Source organism: Bos indicus x Bos taurus, chromosome 9 (assembly GCF_003369695.1).
Source record: "Bos indicus x Bos taurus breed Angus x Brahman F1 hybrid chromosome 9, Bos_hybrid_MaternalHap_v2.0, whole genome shotgun sequence".
In the NCBI taxonomy this organism is placed as follows: domain Eukaryota; kingdom Metazoa; phylum Chordata; class Mammalia; order Artiodactyla; family Bovidae; genus Bos; species Bos indicus x Bos taurus.
Window position 1 is genome coordinate 94,594,986 of NC_040084.1, and position 23,384 is coordinate 94,618,369.

The following is a 23,384-nucleotide window of genomic DNA, read 5'->3' on the forward strand; positions in this document are numbered from 1 at the left end:
TGACTTGGGGAAATGAGGTTGTTTTACGCAAGGATTAATGTGTTAGGGCTTCCCTTGTGGTTCAGCTGGTAAAGAATCCACCTTCAATGCGGAAGACCTGGGTTTGATCCCTGGGTTGGGAAGATCCCCTGGAGAAGGGAAAGGCTGCCCATTCCTGTTTTCTGTCCTGGAGAATTCCATGGACCATATATACTTCATGGGGTTGCAAAGAGTCGGACATGATTGAGCGACTTTCACTTTTCACTATAACTTTTCCAGCTGTGTGGCGTTGGTAACATGTTGAACTGTAACTCACACAGACACACCATAGGAGTTGCTTTCCTTTCAGTGTCAGCATCTTACAGGCCATTGAGTTGTCACCAGGCTGGTGAGCTCTGAGATTTCTCTAGGGGTGACCAGCTGCTGCTTGCTTTTGTCGCTCGCAGACAATGATGACTCTTACAGTTCCTCTGCCACCATGGTCTCCAGGCATCTTCATGACCTTTTCAAGAAATAAGCTTGCACTGGGCTTCCCACAGGTGGCGCAGCAGTAAAGAATCTGCCTGCAGTGCAGGAGACCCAGGATTGATCCCTCTGTTGGGAAGATCCCCTGGAGAAGGGAACGGCAACCCACTCCACTATTCTTGCCTGGGAAATCCTACGGACAGACAGTCCGTGGGGTTGCAAAGAGTCAGACAGGACTGAGTGACTAACATACACACAGGCTTGCACTGAATATAAAATATGAGATGAGTGATTTATGATAGGTGACCGGAAAGGAAGGAAACACTGCCTCGCATAACTTTATAATGTTAATTTACATAGTCCCACCTCACAGCCTTCTCTGTATCTTTTCAAAGCACACAGAGAGATGTGAGATTTGGGTAAAAGCTAAGCTTGGATAAGAGTCCCAAGTGCAAAGCTTAGCATTTTTCCCGTGGCAGGTGGTCTGCTGTGAGTGGCTGCATCAGACACCTCGGATAGGCCTTTTGAGTAGAAGGTCAGCTGAAAAGTAGAGCAGCACTTAGCCATTATTCAGAAGAGGAAGAGCGAATCACAAACGCCTTACAGACTCTGGTGAAATCCCCAGGGTGGGAGGACAGAGTTTGGGATAACAGGATAAAAACGCCCCAAGCCAGCGCTCTGTCTTTTCCAAATGCTCGAGGCAGCCTGTGCATGGGCAAGACAGACGAGTCCTGAGAAAGACCTGACCTCAACCCCAGTTCCACTGCCTCTGAGCCGTATGGGCCCTGCAGGCAGCTTCCCTCCTGAACCACAGTTCACTCATCTGTAAAATAGGGTAGCAGCATCATTATCCTCATGAGAATGTTTCAAGGTCAAATGGATGGGCGTATGTGACATCTCTTCACAAGCTATAAAGCACCACATGCTGGTTTTTAAAAAAAACGCTTTCCCAGAGAGTATTTGGCCCCACGGGACTCTATATGGTATCCTTGTTTGACAGGTAAGGAAGCTGAGAGTTGTGGACTACAAGATCAGGTGTATTACATTATTTGAAGATCAGAGATCACTAAAAAATGATATAAATTCTTTTATGACTACTGAAATGGCAGGGACATTTCTTGGAAAACAGCAGTAACTGGAATGGGAGAACCAGGATTGTCCCTGTGTCCTGTCCTAGGCTCCTAGAGACCTCTCTCTCGGCCACTTACCATGAGAGACGGTCGCTCAGCACCACACACCCGTGAATGGCAGAGCCCCAGCCCCGCCCAGCCCGGCAGTTACCATCAGAAGTGTTGTTACCATCTTAAGGGAAGATTATTCTATGAACCAAAGAGCTTTCTTGTACAAAAGAGGGAAATCTTTGAGTTTCTATTGTAATAAGAATAGAATGCACATCCTTTGTTTTTTCAAAACAGCTAAGTTCTGTCGAATTATTGCATTCTTCATGTGTCTTAATGTTGCGCGTTTCTCTGAGTGGTGCATTTGGAAATACAAACAGAATGTTTTATTATGTTATCAGAGAATGGGAGGGGGAGCTCCCTCAAGTAAAAAAGCATTTTATTAATTGATTTTCCTTTTTTTTTCTTTCTACCTCTCATTTCAGAACGATTTGATCACCACTGTCCCTGGGTAGGCAACTGTGTGGGGAAACGAAACTACAGATTTTTTTATATGTTTATTTTATCTCTGTCTTTTCTGACAGTCTTTATATTTGCATTCGTTATCACCCACGTCATCCTTCGTAAGTATGCTGGCGAAATCAGATTACGTATGTAACCATTTGCCTGACTTCAGTTTTCTGATTTAATTTTGATTTAAGATTTTGGTCATTCTGGGCTCTCTTCTCTTTCTCCTTCTCCCTGCCCCCTCCTCACTTCCAGCTGCCCCCGCTTTCTGTTTCTCCCCTCCCTCCCCTTCCCTTCCACCCCCATCTTCCGATAGCAGCTGCCAGGGGTGCCCCTGGATCAGACTCTTTCACTTACAAGACTTTCTCCTTGACACGTGGTCCCTGTTCCAACCTTGTGACTTCACTTTCTCTTCCGCTTAAGGGATCCCCAGGAGGAATCATCCCTACATTTTCCCAGAGGATAATGTGTTGTCATGATACCCATTGAAAAACAGAAAATTTTAAAAAATGTGAATCTACTTAAGCAGGAATTGTCACCCTCCCTAAAAAAAAAAAAAATGGGGATAAAGACTGAGCTTTCTTACACACAAATCTATAAATGTGAGATACACATTTGATAAGATGTTTAATTATCTGCCAGGACATTGGCAAGCTATGAAGGAGGCAACTTTATTAAAAATGAAATTGGGATATAAGTGATTTTAATATATATTTGCCTAAACGGCATTTTTCACTCCCCTTTCGAAAGTCATAACTTTGAACTCACTTTCCTATAATAGTGATGTGATGAGAAGGAAGCCACTTGGCTTTGACCTGTAAAAGTGAGCCTTTAAACTTCCTTTACAGCTCCATTAGCAACATTAAAGACCAGCATCACCTCTGTCCATATTCCTGAAGTACAATCATCTATTAGCAAGTCCAGAGCCTCTCTCTGGAATGTTTCTAGAAGTATCTAGACACACACCTCACTTTCTTCCCTGAAGCAGGGATTAGACCGCAGCGTGCTAAGACCAAATTTAGACACACACATTCTCTACTTGCTGTCTTGGTGGGGTTTGAATGGGGGTTGGGGGAAGCGGGTGGTATTGGAAGTTTCATGTTAGTTCTTTTTACTTTGGACCTTCATGGACTATTCCGAATTTTCACAGGCATTTTAAATCCTAGTTTCCATTCATTCTTTCCCAATCTTTTCATCTAAATGTAACACAAATTTGTAACACATGCATGAGAGCCATAACTTGCTGGGACAGCAGGAAGAGGATTATCACAGGTCAGAGATCCCCTTACCCTTCCACACCACCTGGGAAGGATGGCCCAAGGGCTCTCCGGGACATCTGTTCTATTTTCAGAGTCTCAAAGTGGCAACAATTAACTAGGGTCCTCAGTTCAGTTCAGTTCAGTTGCTCAGTCATGTCCAACTCTTCGCAACCCATGGACTGCAGCATGCCAGGCCTCCTTGTCCATCAGCAACTCCCAGAGCTTGCTCAAACTCATGTCCATCGAGTCGGTGATGCCATCCAACCATCTCATCCTCTGTTGTCCCCTTCTCCTCCTGCCTTTAATCTTTCCCAGCATCAGGGTCTTTTCCAGTGAGTCCGTTCTTCACATCAGGTGGCCAAAGTATTGGAGTTCCAGCTTCAGCATCAGTCCTTCCAAAGAATATGTATGTATTAATAGACAGAAGAAGCAGTTGTTTACACAGCTAAAGAAGAAAGAAGTACTGATATTCCAACATATTTATGACACTGAAAAATAGTCTTTAAACATTACCTCTTATATCATCTTTAACAACTTCAAAATGCCTACACATATATATAATCACACTGTATTTATGGCCTTGCCCCTACATTCTGGGTATCAGGCAGTTTTTACCCCACACATTAACTCTGGTAACACACACGCACTCTTACACACACTGTGAAGCCCGTAACTTGCCAGCACAGTGGCATTTTCATCTCTGCTGCAGTCCATGGGGTCACAAAAGAGTCAGACACGACTAAACAACAAAGTTTTGCTCATTCTGGTTTCAGCAAAATGGAGTTTGCTCTAGCTTATTCTGATATATTGTTAACCCAATCTTCCACCCCCCCACCAAAAAAAAAAGCCTGCAAGTTACTGCAATGTTTTGGACAAAAGCAAATAGAGGTTTTCCTCTCCCGGTTCTGCACCCCCCACCACAACCCCCACTAAACAACCCCACCCCAACCCCTGATTTGTGCTCAAGAAGGGCAGAGGCTTTACATGACTCCGTGATCCCCCCTACGATTCTGGAAGCCATGGCAAAGGCATAGAGCTGTTTGAGAGCAGCTGGGGACCATGCCCCAAGTCCTCCCTGCCAGAAAGTGGGCTCTGACAGGGGACACCGGATAGCCAGGGGTGGCCGGGGAGGAAGCCTGTCATCCAGAGATCACCAGGAAGGTGACGTCTGGATTTCCTTTTAGAGGAAGCAGAGCTTGAGAAAGCGATATGGTCTGGGTCCACCGGGGAAAGAGAAATCGTCTCTTCTTGTCCGTCCGTGTGCCTCAGGATTGCGTTTGCTCTGAGATCTGCAGCACGTCCACGCCCCCCTGGCCTAGCAGGGAGGACGGGAACACCTCAAGCTTTCCTCATCAGTTCTTCAATCAGTTGGCATTCTTAGAGCACATGGCACATTCTTGGGCCTCCAAGGTGGCCAGTGGGCAAGAGGGGGTGGGAACTTGGGGAAGCACTGGAGCCACCTCACCGTTAGCCTCCCCCCAGCCAGCCTGGCTTCCGGTTCCACCGAGGGTCTGGAACAGACAACGCCACGGAGATGCGCTAGAACCGGTCCGTGGGGTCTGTCCTGTTCGCTCATTTCACTGCCATGCCAAGGCCAGTTTATGTCCCCAGAAAATGGGGACCCAGCCTTGCCAACCCAAGGTAGGGCCACTAAAAGCTCCTCCATATGGGCTTTTCTTTCTCAAAAGCCTCTAACGCCAATACACAAAATAAAACCCGCTTTTTGTCAGATGCATTGTCACTCCGGCCCCTGAAGAAATGTTTTCTTGCATAGACAGTCTGTATTCACATGTCTCAAACCCCAAAGCAGTCAGCAATATAGACTTCGGGTTTATGAGTCTGTGTTCTCTGGGTGCAGAGAAAGGCGTCTTTGATACTTAGTCTAGCTTACAGGACGCCCAGGGTCAAACGTTAACCAACTTCGGGGAAATAGTCTTTTGTAAAAGAAGAGAGAAAATAGCAGGTAGTATTCTATTTTCCTATTAAGATGAGGAAAACAAAGGAGTAATCAGAACTGTAACTTATGGGAAAGTGTGCAGACACCCATCTGCTTTCACTGGACAGATATCCTCCAATGTTGGGTCTACTTATGAATCTGCCATTTTCTTGTTGAATAACTTTGGTGGAATCTCACTGTCCAATCAGCATTGGAGCTCTTCCAAATGTAATTTTATTGATCTCGAGACACCGATTATTTTTCTATAGATGAGAGAGCTTTCAGCATGAAGGCTGTTTCTTGGAAGTGACGTCTGATTACTAAATTCTGTTTCATTCCCCCAGGTTCACAGCAGGCGGGATTCCTCAACGCTCTTAAGGACAGTCCTGCAAGATATCCTTTCCAGACTGTAGTTTTTCCCCATGTTAACGTGTGAAGTATTGGACTGGCCTTCTCCTCAGTTACTTCATCTTGGGCCTTGGCTTTCCTTCTCATAAATCATATTCCTTCTCCTTCTGTGAAGCATCCAGAGAGCTTCTTGATATTCACCTGCATGAGTAACAGCCTGTGAATTGCTTAAACCTCAAAGTGACTCATTTAGCCTCATTGAAACTGCAGTGCTCTTTCGCTGGAAAACTAAGTGTGAATTCTTGCCCACCTCCAGAAACCCACAATGATTTGCATTAAGTCCAATTGGTTTATGGAGAAGCCAGGCTGAGTTCCAGCTGACTTCAATTTGATCAGCAGGTGGTCCCTACAAAATATTTATGGGCGTCCCTGTGTGGGACCCTTCTTGTTGCAGTCACATGGGGATTCTCTGACCCTCTGTGTAGGTTCCGTCTAGGGGTTCAGTTTGGTGTCTGGGCAGTATGGATAACCTGATTATTTCTCAAAACTGAACATCTGCGTATAGCCCTGAGTAGAGATGGTCAGTCTCAAGTCATTCGGATTCATCCCATCCTCCCAGACAGTGTACATAGGCATGTAGCATAGTAGTTTGAACTTCTTGAAAGAAAAACATTCACCCATGAAGTGCTTGAATGGTCCTCCGCACCCTCCCCTGCCCTCCTGGGTTTGACACTAATTGGTGTAGAGTCAGCCAGCTGGACACACTGACCCGGCTCCATCTGAGACCCAGCTGTCTGTCTTTTTCATATAACCAGTTAGACTGCATTTGGGCCTCCCTGGCGGCTCAGATGGTGAAGGATCTGCCTGCAATATGGGAGACCTGTACAATCCCTGGGTTGGGAAAGTCCTCTGGAGAAGAGAATGGCAACCCACTCCAGTATTCTTGCCGGGATAATCTCCTGGACAGAGGAGCCTGGCAGGCTATAGTCATGGGGTCGCAAAGAGTCGGACGGGACTGAGAAGCTACCCCTGGGAGTAAGCTTCATCTTGTGGCAGGGAATTCTTAAAGAGTGAAGAATTCTGCTAAAATGTACATGTCATGACCATCATTTAGCTGTTAAGGTGAACCTGCTTGTGTGCCTAGAAGCTGGTTGTGTGCCTGTGTGTGTGTAGTAATAGTAGTGGTGGTGGTGGTGGTATTTAGTTAGATCTATGTGTCCTCTGTGTGTGTGTGTGTACTAAGATGGTACAAAGTGTCTCCTTTCTGGCACCTCTGTGTTTATGGGCAGCACAGAATGTTGGCAGTGAGCGCAGATTCTATAGTCAGTTGCTAATCTTTTAGAAAGGAGACAGGGACATATGAAGATATATGAAGGCTCTTGGCGAGTACATCTCACAGGTTTGTCCTGTCTTCTGCTAATGATCTGAGAAGCTAGAGTTAGCAAGAAGTTGGCCAGAAGTCAAGGTTTTGCTTAGAATGAAATTCTCGGCCTCTGTGGCTGCTAAAATCAGGTCCTTTGGGAAATGCCGTCTTTGTCGGGCGAGCATCCTCCTCCATCATCACCTCTCTGTGTCCTTTGTTTTCAAGGCACATTGCTTTGGCATATCTCATAGCCAGGCCTTGACTTTTCTTTCCTGAAGAAGAGGCTTGTCTCGGTCTTTCAGGAAATCAGTTCCATTATGAAAATGTGCTGCTCTTGTTAAGTTTAATAAATGCAACTCAGAACCGGCCTTGAGGTCTTAGGCTGCCAGCTGGAATGCTTCCTGAAGCCTCAGGAGTGTGGCAGCTTCAGCCACCTCCCCTCCCCTGTCCCCGGGCACCTGCGTCTCTCCTGAGACCGTGGGTCTGTGCTGGATGCCCAGGAAACATTTCAGACCATGGCAGTGGTCAGTGAAGGGACTCCTCTCCGCAGGGTTTCCCTCATGGCTCAGATGGTAAAGAATCTGCCTGCAATGCAGGAGACCTGGGTTCGATCCCTGGGTCAGGAAGATTCCCTGGAGAAGGAAATGGCCACACACTCCAGTATTCTTGTCTGGAAAATCCCATGGACAGAGGAGCCTGGTGGGCTACGGTCCATGCAGGGTTGCAAAGAGTCGGACAAGACTGAGTGACTAACACTTTCCCTTTCTCAGCGGGGAGGGTGGAGAAGGGCTGACCTGAGCCTGGGGCATTTCAGCTGTTCGTTCTCCTTTGGGTCCCGCAATTCCCGCTGGAGCAGAGAGGAGCTGGGTGATTGGGTTTGTTGTTGCTGGGTCTTCCTGGTATCTGCTCCAGACCTCCTCACTCGAATCGTAATCCCAGAGAAGGCGTCACAAAGAAGGACAGGCAGCGAGTCCTCATCTAGAGTAAGAGCCTTTTAATTTCCACTCTGCCACAATTAATAAGGTCTGGGGTCCTTTCTTTTAACTCTTCTGTATCTCAATTGTTTGACCTGTAATTGTGAACTGCCCCGAACTTGACAATGCTAAGCTGACAAATTCAAGGACATGGAACATAAGGGAGAATGCTGGACGCCAGAGCAGTGCTTCTGTGCAAGGCAGGAGTGATTTCAGAGAGGCTTCTTTTTGTGGCACTATCTGCAATGGGCAGGCTCTGCCAGAACGTCCTCCTCGAGCACACACGTCTGCTTGTTCTCATGGTTGACTGTGCCTGTCGTCTATGTCATCAAAAGCACCGTGTTCCCCAGCAAGGGGAGCAGACAAATGGTGCTGGGAGGAGGAGCGACAGTGTATCTGAGTGGCATGCTGTTCGTATGGAAAGGGGAGGAAGGAGAGAAATGCGCTCATTTGGTTTAGAGCAAATTTTAGCTGATTTTCCTTTGAAATATCATTCTCAGGTAGAGGTAAAGAGTTTCTCCTGTGGCCCAGTTCTTGAAAACTCATGAAAATCTCAACCACTGACTTTCCAAACAGCATTGCCATATACAGGGCTGACCCTCTCCAGCAACAACCTGGCGTTTTCCCCTTTTGTGGGTGCTCCCCAGGCGTGTCCTCCACATTCGGGAGCTTGGCAGTCACAGCTGTGATAGCACAAGGGCTCCGAGTGCATGACCGGCCCCTTCCGGCCTCCAGACACACCTCCAAGGCTCCCTGGCACATCCAAGCCGGGGCCTGCTCTCGGAGTGCCAGCTGTATCAGCTCCCAGCTACTGTGTAGCAAATAGCCACAAATGTAGCGACTTAAAGCAAATGGAAATTTACCATCGCCCAGTTCTGCAGACCAGAAGTCCAGTAGGCTTGGCTGATTGCTACCCTAGATCCAAGGCTGAAACCATGGTGAGTCCCGCAGGAGAGCATCCTCTTCTGGCTCGTTTAGGTACTTGACTAAAATCATGGGGTGTGGGACTGAGGTTCCTTTCCTGGCTCTGTCCCCTGATTCCAGACTCCCTCTGTCTTCAAGCCCAGTACCGTGGGAGCTCACACTCTGCATCTCTCCTGCCTCGTCTGCTCGCGTCTCTGACCTCAGCCAGAAAGACTCTCTGCTTTTAAGGAGAGGACTCACCCAGATCATTCAGGAAAATCTCCCTGTCTCTAGGGTCAGGACCTTCAGTCTACAAACTCCCCTTTGCCATGTGCATAAAGTATTCACAGATACCAGGGATTAGGGCATCTTTTGGGAGGCCACTATCCTGTCTACCCCACAAGCCCTCAGGTAAGGGGTACCCCAGGAATCAGGCACTCATGTGCAGGTGGGTTTGAGAGGACTTTTCTCTGAACCCATTTGGGAAGCTCACTAGAAGTCACTGGGTCACTTTTTTTTTTTTAATATTTGTTTATTTAATTGCTCCAAGTCTTAGTTGCAGCATGTGGAATCTTTAGATGTGGCATGCAAACTCTTAGCTGTGGCAGGTGGGACCTTGGTTCCCCAACCAGGGATTGAACCTGGGCACCCTGCATTGGTCCAGAGTCCTCGCCACTGGACCACCAGGCAAGTCCCCACCAGGTCACTTCTGTGTCTTCCTTCCCTACCTTTTCTGTCCTTCTGTTAATCTAGGAGAGAGGGGATGGGAGACAAAAAATGGATGGGCTTTTGAAAATGTATATATATATATAAAATACATATATAAATATACATACATTTATACATATGTATATCTATACTCACTATATGCACATTATGTGTACATATGTGTATATGTGAGGGAAGCCAGGTGGCGCTAGAGGTAAAGAACCCATCTGCCAATGCAGGAGACATAAGAGATTCGGGTTCTATCCCTGGGTCAGGAAGATCCCCTGTAAGAGGGCATGGCAACCCACTCCAGTACTCTTGCCTGGAGAATCCTGGCGAGGATCCTGGCAGGCTCTGGTCCATGGGGTCGCAGAGTCAGACAAGACTGAAATGACTTAACACACATATACACACCTGTGTATATATGTGCATGTGTATGTGTCTACACACACATAGAAGAATACACACACACACACACACACACACACACACACACGTGTATCTCCACCCTGAGTTCAGGTTGAAAATGTTAGTAGAATGCCTCAGGAGGTCCTTGGTGAATTAGCCAGCCCTTCACAGGGTGTGGGGACCATTATTATCTAACTTGACTCCTGCTGACTTGGTCCCCACTTGGTTTTGTGGGACCTCCTGATCTACTGTCGCTCTGGGCTCCTACCTGGAGAAAGATGCCCTAAAGCTGAAGCCTGAATATCCCAGGGAGCTGCCCAGCCAAGCTACAGACCCTCTGATCAAACCACTCCATTTCTCTCTCGGGGAAAAGCAGAACCAAGAGCAAGGTTGAGGAGGAAAGCGACGCAAAGCTGCCCAGTAGGAGGTGAGCAGCAGGGAGGGGACGTGGCGGCCTGGGCAACGCTCCCAGCCCGGATCTTCTTTATTTTTTTCAGAAGTAGTGGAGCATTTGGGGAATGTCAGACATATCCATACATCAAAGTGAGGTGTTTCTTCTTTACAAAGCACAGACACTTTTTAGGTGTGCCTTTCACACTCCTCCCCAAGCAATGCTCTGTCCTGACCAGGTACTTGCTGTTTGAAATACATGTTTTGGTGGAGAGTTCCTCTAATTGAGTGAGTCTCTTAAGAAGTGCTGAGTTCTGATGTTTTATCATAAATTCATATTCCAGAAGAAAAAGTATGCTTTGGGTCCTACTGGGTTATGATGTATTTTTGAAAAAAACAAAACATTAACTTCTGGTTATAAGGGATAACTGTCTTCCCTGGTGGCTCAGAAGTAAAGAATCCACCTGCCAATGTAGGAGATGTGAATCAATCCCTGGGTCAGGAAGATCCCCTGGAGGAGGGCATGGCAATCCACTCCAGTAATCTGGCCTGGAGAATCCCATGGACAGAGGAGCCTGGCGGGCTATAGTCCATGGGGTCACAAAGAGTCGGACACAACTTAGCAACTGAACAACATGAGTAATAAGTAAGGCTGGAGCCCCTCAGGTTGCTTGTTCAGTATTTCTGGCTCCTGCCATTCCTCCAGACACCTGTATGACTTTGGAAGCGGCCTGGAGGTGGCTGGGTGGAAGCTTGTAAGGGCAGCTTTTAGTGCAGAGAAAGGTGCGTGAACCACCAGGGCTGCTTAGGAATGGCAGGCCTGGGGAGGACAGGTCACAGGGACAGAGGTCCTCAAAAAGAGGATGCATCCTGCTGATCAGGGTGCTTGGAGATTCCAGCATCAGATAGCTGTTAAACTCGGTCGCTCTAGCTCCCTCCCTCTGCCGAGGCGCTAGAAGTTTGGGAGTCTCTTTTGAGGTGGTTGATTTATGATGGATGAGACTGATGTGTGAAGTTTAACACTCATAGAAGCTGTCTTCTGATGACAGCAGCACAGCCCACGGCGTGTCCTCACCAGACCTGCAGTCTGTGTGCGAACAAGAATTTGCAAAGCACCGAGTTCTTAAACAAGAGGAGGTTTTCTGGCTAAATTGCCCGAACCCAGGAGTGTCCAGGGCAGCCTTTGCAAGTGACCCCTGCAGAAGTGATCTCAGGCAAGAATTTAAAACATTTCAGTAGCCTCTGGTCTGATCTCCTGACCATGATACAAACCAGGCAAATGTTTCTCACTGTGGATGTCATCTGCAAAATATCCAACTCAAAACAGTGTCGTTGATGAGAGAGAGAGATTAGAAACCAAAACGGCAAAGTAGCCGGGACTCAAAAAATACTGCTGTGAATAACGGGAACATGGATAAACTAAAAGCTTGTCATCGGGCCCACATGGAGCCAGCCAGGCCTTTGGGAGCATCAGCCAGCTTGTTCAGGAAGTGTCCGGAGGGTGGGGTCTGGTTCCAGTGCAGGTGAGGAGGCGGGCAGGGGATGCAGGTGGGAAACAGGGGCAAGGAGAGAGGGAGCGTCATCAGTGGCTGGGGCGAGAATGCCTGGCTCTGACTCGTTGGCCAGCACTGCACAGGCCCTTCCCCGGCTGCACTTTGCCCTGCCAGTGTGGAGGGAGGGACCACGAGAATCACCCTTGATTCTGGTGCACAGGAGCACACCCAGCCTGGAGCATTCCCTTTCCTCTTCCTCCTCCCTCTCCACCTCCCATTGCCTGTCCTGGCTCCCTGTGACCGCTTTCTCCCTTTGGTCTCTGCATCAGAGAAGCACAGGCATGTGGTGGCTTCCCGGACTTTCAGCGCCCCCTTCCCCGCCTCCCCTGGGGGAAGAGACGAAAGGAGAATCTCCTCCAGGGCAGCAGTCTTCAGTCCCCACAGCCAGGTGGGTCCGGCAAAGGAGGCCCTCCCTGTATCTGCTTCCATCCCAGTCATTGTACTGAACACCCACCAACTGCAACACCTGCCAGGGTGATAAAGCCTAGAACAATCCGACAGCCCTGAGCTTCAAAGCACATCGACCAGAGGCCAGAGCAGCCACGGGCGGCAGGGTGACTCATTCTTCTCAATGAACGTCTGCGGATGCCAAGATCTGAGCTCTGAGTCTGGTTTCTGAAAAGCAGAGTAAGTCTTCAGTGGCATAAAAATGCCACAGTGTGCCCAGAGGAGGGGGCAGTTCCAGAAGGAGCCTGCACCTCCTGCAGGGAAGTCAAGAGGCTTCGGCAGATGGCATGTGCACAGGGCTGCAGTTCTAACCGGGATGAGTGTGGGGTAAGTAGGGGAGGCAGGAGGCTGTCTGCAGGGCTGGAGCCGGGCTTGGGTTCACTCCTTCACTTGGCACGGTTAGCAAAGCGAGCACTGGGAGCCCTAATAGTGTCAGCACCCAGATGCTGTTACAAATGGACACACACACACACACACACACGGTGCAGGGCTGGGAGAGGGCACCGTGATGGCTGAGCCCTGCCTGGGGGCCCAGATTGCACTTATTTCACAGCACTGTCTGACAGGCACCCATGGCCTGATGGACACCATTCTATTTTAGTGGAATTTGGTGGAAGGCTTGGAGTTGGCCCAGGGGCTGTCAGAAAGGGGGCACCTGGGGCCAATGGAAAATTCATGAAGACAGGACAGTTCAGTTCAGTCGCTGTCGTGTCTGACTCTTTGCGACCCCATGGACTGCAGCACGCCAGGCTTCCCTGACCATCACCAACTCCCAGAGCTTACTCAAAGTCATGTCCATTGAGTTGGTGATGCCATCCAACCATCTCATCCTCTGTTGTCCCCTTTTCCTCCTGCCTTCAATCTTTCCCAGCTTCAGGATTTTTTCCAATAAGGCAGTTCTTTGCATCAGGTGGCCAAAGTATTGGAGTTTCAGCTTCAGCATCAGTCCTTCCAATGAATGTTCAGGACTGATTTCCTTTAGGATGGACTGGTTGGATCTCCTTGCAGTCCAAGGGACTCTCAAGAGTCTTCTCCAACACCACAGTTCAAAAGCATCAATTCTTCAGTGCTCAGCTTTCTTTATGATCCAGCTCTCACATCCCTACATGACTACTGGAAAAATCATAGCTTTGACTAGATGGACCTTTGAAGGCAGGACAGGTCTTCACTCACCCAGCTCTCAGGGCCCATCCATCCTAGGGTCTGATGATGCTCAGGGGGCCCAGGAAAAGATAGAACAGGTGCCTGAGGTCTCCCAGCAGGATCTCACAGGGAGGTTAATGACCTCCATTTAAGCTCAGCGGCATTTCCAGAACTAGAGCTCAGCCCCCTCCACCCAGGAAACTGAGACTCTCCCCTGCTGCCCTGACCAGGCGGATGAAGAAGCAGATTATGTCTCAGAAGATTGCAGAGGGGGCATGAAGTTTGGGGTTTTTTAAATCACCCAACTGATACAGGAACATATTCTCACAGAATGAATTTTAGTCATCAGGATAAAAAGGAAGTTTTGCCCTTATCATTCTGTAGACTCCTTGTGGGGTTTTGTGAGTCTTCCCATACAATCTTCTCAGAGTTCAAATACGTATCCCGTATGTGTGTATTCATACACAGCAGATGGGGGGGACTGCTTTACCTAAAGGGAATCATACATACCCTTTGAATTGTTCTACAATTTGATTTTCAAATATTTTCTGAAGGCGTGTCAACACATAGATGTCATTCTTCTTTCAACTGTTTAGTAGAATTCCAGAGTATAGATGAACCATAATGTACTCTTCTATAAATGGCTGTTTAGACTTATTTTTTTTTTTTACTACTCAGAAAATGAGGTAGTGGGTTTTCTTGTATGTATCTCTTTGTGCACAAGCGTTAGTGTTTCTCTAGGGTTGACAACTAGATGTAGAGTCACTGAGTTAGACGCTAACATAGTTTAAATACTGATTGTGGTGGTGGCTTAGTCGCTCAGTCATGGCCAACTCTTTGTGACTCCATGGACTGTGGCCCGCCAGGCTCCTCAGTCCATGGGATTTTTCCAGGCAAGAATACTGGAGTGGGTTGCCATTTCCCTCTCCAGGGGATTTTTCTGACCCAGGGATCAAACCTGGGTCTGCTGCACTGCAGGCAGATTCTTTACCGACTGAGCCACCAGGGAATATTGTCCCCTGAATCGAGTGTGCCAGCCCATGCTCCATTTCTCCCCACCTTCACCCATGTCAGTGACAATCTCGTCAGGACCCTGATTTTGCCAATTTGATGGGGAGGGAAAAAAAATAGTTGTTTTAATTTCCATTTTCTGGATAATAATCAGCTTGCACATATTTCCATGACTGTTGACCCTTTTTCTCACCTCAGTGCCAGTTCAAACTCTTTGAACGTTTTTCCATTGGGTTGTTTGTTCTTTTCCTATTAACATGTTTTTTGTATATTCTCAGTAATAATTTTATAACTAGCTTTTTCCAGTATTTTTTTCCCAACCTGTCACTTGCCTTTTAACTTAACTTTTTAACCAAAAAGTGTAATTTATTAACAAGTTCTATCTATAAATCTCACCCTACATGGCTCCTGCACTTCCCTGGTGACTCAGTGGCAAAGAACCCATCTGCCAGTGCAGGGACTTGAGCTCGATCCCTGGGTTGGGAAGACCCCCTGGAGGAGGGCATGGCGACCCACTCCAGTACTCTTGCCTGGAAAATTCCATGAACAGAGGAGCCTGGTGGTCTGCAGTCCATGGGGTTGCTAAGAGTCAGACACGACTGAGTGACTTCACTTTCACTTTTCACTTTCATGCATTGGAAAAGGAAATGGCAACCCACTCCAGTGTTCTTGCTTGGAGAATCCCAGGGACGGGGGAGCCTGGTGGGCTGCCATCTATGGGGTCGCACAGAGTCAGACACGACTTGACTTGACTTCGCAGCAGCAGCAGCATGCACCTCTATGGAGAAGGAAATGGCAACCCTCTCCAGTATTCTTGCCTGGAGAATCTCATGGATGGAGGAGCCTGGTGGGCTGCAGTCCATGGGGTCAGAAGGAGTCAGACACGACTGAGTGACTTCACTTTCACTTTTACATACCTCTATATAAAAAGGTGAAAGTGGAGAGTGAAAAAGTTGGCTTAAAGCTCAACATTCAGAAAACGAAGATCATGGCATCCAGTCCCATCACTTCATGGGAAATAGATGGGGAAACAGTGGAAACAGTGTCAGACTTTATTTTTCTGGGCTCCAAAATCACTGCAGATGGTGACTGCAGTCATGAAATTGAAAGACGCTTGCTCCTTGGAAGGAAAGTTATGACCAACTTAGATAGCATATTCAAAAGAAGAGACATTACTTTGCCAACAAAAGTTCATCTAGTCAAGGCTATGGTTTTTCCTGTGGTCATGTATGGATGTGAGAGTTGGACTGTGAAGAAGGCTGAGCGCCGAAGAATTGATGCCTTTGAACTGTGGTGTTGGAGAAGACTCTTGAGAGTCCCTTGGACTGCAAGGAGATCCAACCAGTCCATTCTAAAGGAGATCAGCCCTGGGATTTCTTTGGAAGGAATGATGCTAAAGCTGAAACTCCAGTACTTTGGCCACCTCATGCGAAGAGTTGACTCATTGGAAAAGACTCTGAGGCTGGGAGGGATTGGGGGCAAGAGGAGAAGGGGACGCCAGAGGATGAGATGGCTGGATGGCATCACTGACTCGATGGACGTGAGTCTCAGTGAACTCCGGGAGTTGGTGATAGATAGGGAGGCCTGGTGTGCTGCGATTCATGGGGTCGCAAAGAGTCAGACACGACTGAGCGACTGATCTGATCTGATCTGATATAAGCATTTCAGAGAAGGCAATGGCACCCCACTCCAGTACTCTTGCCTGGGGAATCCCAGGGATGGGGGAGCCTGGTGGGCTGCCGTCTATGGGGTTGCACAGAGTCGGACACAACTGACGAGACTTAGCAGTGGCAGCAGCAGCAGCATATAAGCATTTAAGAGAAAGGATTGGAAAGATTGAAAGACGATGGCCCAGTGATCCAGTCTGAAGGTTCCTGGTAACTTGATCTTCAATGTGTCTGTCGTGTAAATCATCAGAAAGTCGGCACCCCCAACACCAGACTCAGTGACGGGCCCTCAAGTGACAGGAACACAAGCTATAGTTTCTTATTTCTGTCTAAGGATTAGAGAGTCACCAAATTGATGAGAAAAATAGGCTGACAAGTTCCTGAACCTAAATATCTAAGAGTATTAAAGGCTGATGTAGACATTCCACGTGGAGAACAAAGGGGTCTGTTGTTGATGTCTGCTCATCCATCAGAGCCCTTCCTGTAAGTGAGCATGGCCTATCTTACCATCATTTTTAGAAAAACTAAAGGACAAAAAGATTACCCATATCATCTGTTCCTTGTATTTTAAGTATCAGAACCTCAGACAGAGACCTGAAGCAGAAAAAGATGCAGGAAGACCCAGGGGTGGGTGACCAGTGCCCACCGAGAAAGGCCGCCTGGCACCAAGTCGCACCCCAGTCACATACGGAAAGGGTGCTCAGAGCGGAAAGGGTCCAAGGCAAGCATCCCCTGGCCGTTCTAGAATCTGGGGATTTTGGTCAATGAGGAAATTCACATGAAATACAGACTTTTCAAAATAAACCGTTATCTGGATTTGGCACTTGGCAAAAAAATATCCCGTGGCCAGCCTGGCGGCTGGAATGTGGGGAGCTGGGCCATGACATGTCAGCAGAGACAAGTTCTTCCCCCGGGGCAGTGCTGAGGCTGTGGGACTGGTGAACGGGGTGTGATGTCGTGGGCAGTCTCAGCTGTGCTGTCGGAGCTCTGAGGCCTCAGAGTTAGGGCCTGTCGTGGGACGCTCCATGGCCTGGGGCCTCGGGAAGCTCTTTCTCTCCTGCAAGTCTGGAGACCATGTTCTGTTCTGCTGTGAATTGCTGTCTGAGTTTTTATAAGTGGCTTGACTTCTCTGGGCCTTAGCTCTTCATTTTACAAATAAGTATTTTGTCAAATGAAAGGATTAGGATAAATCAGGACATCTTTACTTAGAGTTCATGACTATCCACGGAGAGGCATCAGGGGCGTTTTTAAGCCTCCTGAAATTTTAAGAAAAAAAAAAAATGTCTGTGTGAATGTTGTTTTACTTTGCCAACAAAGATCTGTCTAGTCAAAGCTAGGGTTTTTCCAGTAGTCATGTATGGATGTGAGAGTCGGACCATAAAGAAAGCTGAGTGCCAAAGAACTGATGCTTCTGAACTGTGGTGTTGGAGAAGACTCTTGAGAGTCCCTTGGACTGCAAGGAGATCCAACCAGTCCATCCTCAAGGAGATAAGTCCTGAATATTCATTGGAAGGACTGATGCTGAAGCTGAAACTCCAACACTCTGGCCACCAGATGTAAAGAACGACTCATTTGAAAAGACCCTGATGCTGGGAAATGGTGAAGGCAGGAGGAGAAGGGGATGACAGAGGATGAGATGGTTGGATGGCATCACCAACTCAATGGACATGAGATTGAGTAAGTTCTGGGAGTTGGAGATGGACACGGAGGCCTGGTGTGCTGCAGTCCATGGGGTCTCAAAGAGTTGGACATGACTGAGCAACTGAACTGAACTGAAATGAAGGTTAAAAATCTTTGGTTCCATGACCTCTCACCTTTTACAATTCCCCAAATACTGAGGTGCCCTCATCATTGTGCCTGGCAATATTTCTGCATCTTTGCCAGGCCATCTCTTCTTGCTTACTTTCCCATGGGCAATCCTGAGGGTGGGGAGCTTACCTTCCCCCACTGTCCTGAGTGCAGGGCTGGGTGCCCCAAAAGGCACAGAGCAGGCATTTCTGGGATCGTGTGGAAGCCCGAGGAGGGACACCCACCCACCGGCACTTTTAGTCTTTTTCAATTCCCTAGCCATCTAGCGAGCACCTCGGCGTGCAGCAGGTTGAGCTGGGGTCTAGGGGCATTTGAAGCCATACTCTTGGCCACGGAGGAGGCTCTTGTCTTCTTGGGAGCTGGGGAAGACACATGGAGGCTGGCAGAGGTCACTGCTGTGCTTTGAAATATCTTTGAGGCAGTAAACATCCAGCTGCTTATTAAATTGGCTCCTGCTGCTGTTGGCCTATTTCCACTCATGTCTTTTTTTTTTTTTAATCAGTAAATGGGTTTTGATACATTAAAGCAGAATTTATGTTTCTTAATCTTATTATGGTGTAGATGTTTTCAGCATGAAGCTGTTGGGTCAGTGAGAGGATGCATTCTTCAGATATTCAGTCTGAGTGAATTTGAGGGGGGTGCAGTCTTTAAGGTGCCATGGGTTTGAGAATCCCTGATAAAAAGGGTCCCCATCTCCCCCAGCTGAGGTTGGGAACAGCCTAGAGCTGCCTGTCCCTCAGCAAGAATCAGGAAAGGACCCGGCCTTCCACACTTTCAAGGTTCAAATCCCTGCTCTGCTGTTTCCTATGCAAATCACGTAACTGCTTCCTGCCTTGGTTTCCCTATGGGTCCAGTAGGAATCAGACTTCTCACTGCGTTGCTCTCAGGATTGAGTGAGTTATTGCACATGAAGCCTTTGGAGCAGGGCCTGACACACAGCCAGTGATGCCAGCATTGTTAGGAATGGCGATGACTGTTCCTCCAGACGTCCTGTGGGCGATGGGGCAGCTGTGGGCAGGGAGTCGGAGGGGGCTGCATCTCACATCCTACCTGGAATCCATGTCGTTTTGACCCAGCTGTGAGCTAACAGTGGAGCTGCATTTTGTTATTTATAAAATGTTTCCAAAGCACATGAGATACTAATATAGAACACTGCATATTTGTGGGGGGAGGGGTGGCTATAAACCTTTAAAATGCCACATCTGCTGGTAACAATGCCTCCTTTTGGAGGTAATCCCGTCAGTGGCATTGCAAAAGGAACAGCAGGTGCGAGGCGAGCCATAGCCACGCTAGATGCTATGACCCCCCTCCACCTTCACATGCTAGCTCTCATATGTTCATGGATGGATATTACATATGTTTGACAGGCCCATCGTTCTGCCTGGATTGTAAACTGTTCATGACACATAAGTATTTCTGAGACCGTAGATGGGCTCTTCGTGTGTGTGTGTGTGTGTGTGTGTGTGTGTGTGTGTGTTAGTCGTTCAGTAGTTTCCGACTCTGCGATCCCATGGACTGCAGCTCACGAGGCTCCTCTGTCCGTGCAATACTCCAGGCAAGAAGACTGGAGTGGGGCGCCAGTCCGGGCTCTTCGTGTGTGATTCAGTAAATAAATCTTTTGGTTCATTCTTCATTCTCTTTCCTAGCCTGTTTCCATTCCGTTTGTCACTTCCTCTTTGACCTCTCTGCCCTCTTGATTTTCCCTTCTGGCCTGCGCAAGCTCCTTGCCAGCGTCAGCTTTTCTCACACCACCCAGTTCTCCAGACTCAGGCTTCCTTGTCAGTTGCCCTGGGCTGCACTTCGCCTCTGCTTCCCAGCCGGTGTGGGCAGGGCTCCCGTGTCGCCGCCTCCCCCCATCTGTGCCCTTTTGGGTGGGGAGATGAGGCTGGGAGGAGAGGCGTCTGTGAGCCCTGACCTGCGGGCAGGCAGTTGAGGACAGGATCATCTGCTATCTGAGCCACCGTCCCCGTGTCCCATGTGCAGCGAGACCTCCGCCGTAACCGTTTGTCTCCCTGGGTAACCCTGGCAGAAATCAAAGGGTTGCCCAGGCTGGTGGCAGGGCTCTGCTTCTCTCCATCTCTCTCTTCCCCCTCCGATCCTCCCTACCGCTCTGTCCTTACCCACTTTTCCAGAATCCACCATAGACCCTCTTCTTGGGATGTGCGGCTCCTCCTCCACCCCGTTCCCCTCCCTCCTCCGTGAGGACCGGGTGGACGCCCGGAGCACTGCCTGTTGGATCTGTAAGACCCCCACTGCTCAGGCTGTTGGCATCTTGGCCAGCTGGGCATCATTCTCTTGAAATGTGCTTTTAATTTCTGAGTATGGCTCTTCGGAGACCTTGCAATTTCTAGAAATTTAAACCTTAGAAAGAAAGGCAAAGCACGTCTCCACTTTTCCAAGAGCAGACCCAGTGGTTTATTCTGATGTTGAAAGTCAGTCAGCAGGCGGGAGCCCATTCATGCTCCTGTTTTGTGTGCAGCCAGACAGTGGCATTTGTTAATCGTGATGTGGCAGATGGTGGCATTGCCCCAGCTGATATATTCGTTTCTCTGGTCCAAAGAAATTATATCCAAACCTGAAAAAAATAAATGGGGATATATTACAGCATGATCTACAGCTTCCATCCTTGGAAGCATGAGGCAAGCACAAGTATTTTCCTTTCTCTGGCCTGTCATTTATCAATGGCAAATGCGTGATGTATATTTAAACTCCCAGACCTCTGACAATTGTTGGTTTTTTTTCCCCTGAGATCCATCTGTATCTTGTAAATAGAATCTTATCAATATTTGTGGGACAGAAAACTTCTCTAGTCTTTTCAAATGGCCACACTCTTGGTTGATTTATCTCATCTGTTGAAGAATGCAAGGCTTTTTTTCCCCTTTGGTTTTAGCATATCTTGCGGAACTCACAGCTCCCCATCACTCAATGTCTGGTGTGGATCCAAGTTTCCTAGTTGCCTGTCAAATAGCTGAGGACAGCCCTATGTGTCAGGGCTGGCTGAGGGGCTGGGATAAGGTCCCCTAAAAAAAAACCCCACTCACCCTGATGCCACACTGAGAAATGCCCCTGCAGGGTCAGAAGCCCATCCGCAATGGGAGTGGGCATCCCATGGGGGAAAGGGCCATCCAGGGAGGGAGACAGCCAGGAAGATAAACTCTGCCCGGGTTCCAGTCACCCGCGGTCAGCCCTGCAAGTGGCTGTCACAGCCTCAAATCAGGTCAGTAGAGAAACTTAGTGCTCCAGCCCAGCTTTCAGAAGCCAAGGGTAGAGGTCGCGATTGAAGTGAGATTCAATATTGAGTCCATTCAGCAAAGACCCGGGCCGCTGCCCATGCCAACCAGCATGCTCCCTGGTTTTGCTGCCACTGCCTGTGGCTGCACAGTGGGTCACGAGGAAGGTGCCAAGGTCAGGCGGGGAGGACAGTCAGGAACTGCCGACCGTGAGAAAGGAACGAGGCCTGTTCAGCGAGCCCACCAGTCCCCTGCTGGGCATAAATGCTGCACCGTGAAGGAGGATGTGGTCTTGTTCCTGCCCCGGAGGGTCTTCCCTGGCTGGGAGACCACCGATGCCAGGCTGAGTGAGGGCCTGTGGGTGGCTCCTGTCCAAATCTCATTCACCCGCTCCCCTGGGGCCCTGAGAACGTCACGTCCTGCCAGTTCACCTCCTTGACTCCAGATACTGTGCTGGAGGCCGTGGTCTGCTTCTTCTCTGTCTGGTCCATCGTGGGGCTCTCGGGTTTCCACACGTACCTGATAAGCTCCAACCAGACCACGAATGAAGACGTAAGTTCCTGTGGGGTGGGGCATGGGCATGTTCTTTGGTGGGAAATAGAGAAAGAAGAGGTGGGGGCCGCCAGGTCTTCTGAGTTCCCTTTCCAGATGTGAGCCCCTGGAAGCAAAGAGCCTGCGGGAGAAGTATTTTCTGACACCCATCTCCAATTTCTCTATCGCAAATCATCACATTGTCCTGACCACACCACTTAGCTACTCAGATAGGCTGGCTGCCCCCTAATTCCGAGGCCTGAGGTGGGCTTCTGCTCTGTTCCTTTGTAATGTTTTGGGAGCAACTTGCCACCCTGCCCCACTGAAGAGACAGTGCAGGCTGGCTTCTCGCAGATAATGATTCCATCATATTTTGGGAGGCGACTGCCCTGACCCAAAATTTAAACTTTTGTCTAGGATTATCTGCCTGTATTTAATGATGACAGAGAGGAGATATAAAACCAGAAAATCTAATGTTGGAAAATGTTTTGTCATGACCCTGGTCCCTTCTGCTCTGAATATTTGGATTCTGAGAGAAGTTTCTGCCAGTACATGAACTAAATGTCTCAGAATTAGTCAGATTGCCTTAAAGACTTGAAAAATTAGTGCTGATGAGATGCATGAGTTCAGAGACTGTTAAGACAATTACATGTGGTTGGTAACTAAGAACATCAGAAATGCTCTGCAGGAGTATTTAGGAGCTGAATCCAGGCTATCAATGAGCAATTGGAGGAGGCACGTTCCCCCATTATTTCCATTACTATTTATCACACTAAATGTAACATGAAAACAGCCTCCACTGGTGGGACATCCCTGGTGGTCCAGTGGCTAGGACTTCACCTTCCAAAGCAAGGGATGCGGGTTCAAACCCTGCTCAGGGAGCTGAGATCCCACAAGCCTCATGGCCAAAAAAAGCAAAACATAAAACAGAAGCACTATTGTAAAGACTTTAAAAATGGTGTTTAAAAAAAAGAAAAAAGATCTCCACTGGCTTATGTGAACTGGCCTTTAAGTACCAGGTTGTGGAAATAAGAGATTATTCTCCCCAGAGAATGCTACTTCTCCCCCTGGTCTGACCTGCTGTTTGGGGACATTTCCAAGTTTAGAGTAAATGCCAGTTGTCCTTGAGAAAAGTACCTCGGTTTCTCCTGCTGAAGAAATGAGTAAAGACCATCGCATTTTTTATGGACTTCTCATGGTCTGATTGACCCAACCTGGGGCATTGGTGCGAGGCAGACTGTGTCACTGACTGTCCTTTTCTTTCAGATTAAAGGATCTTGGTCAAATAAAAGAGGTAAAGAAAATTACAACCCCTACAGCTACGGAAACATCTTTACAAACTGCTGCGTTGCGCTGTGTGGACCAATCTCTCCAAGGTAAGATTCAGACAGCTTTTGTTGTTGTTCAGTCACTCAGTCGTGTCCGACTCTTTGCAACCCCCGTGGACTTCAGCACTCCGGGCTTCCCTGTCCTTCACCATCTCCCAGAGCTTGCTCAAACTTATGTGCTTCCCTGATGGCTCAGCTGGTAAAGAATCCACCTGCAATGTGGGAGATCTGGGTTCAGTCCCTGGGTTGGGAAGATTCCCCTGGAGAAGGGAATGACTACCCACTCCAGTATTCTGTCCTGGAGAAT

The 23,384-nt window shown here is 48.3% G+C and overlaps 1 protein-coding gene across 5 annotated transcripts in view; it reads left to right on the plus strand.

Annotated features, from left to right (window-relative positions):
- ZDHHC14 (zinc finger DHHC-type containing 14) overlaps window positions 1–23,384 on the plus strand; it is a 292,970-nt gene that overhangs the window by 247,872 nt on the left and 21,714 nt on the right. For all 5 annotated transcript variants that reach the window (XM_027551930.1, XM_027551932.1, XM_027551928.1 and 2 more), the window contains 4 exons: window positions 2,048–2,185; window positions 5,609–5,657; window positions 21,668–21,770; window positions 23,016–23,125. In XM_027551930.1, the coding sequence (XP_027407731.1) occupies window positions 2,048–2,185; window positions 5,609–5,657; window positions 21,668–21,770; window positions 23,016–23,125 (400 nt within the window). The remainder of the gene's footprint in view (window positions 1–2,047; window positions 2,186–5,608; window positions 5,658–21,667; window positions 21,771–23,015; window positions 23,126–23,384) is intronic.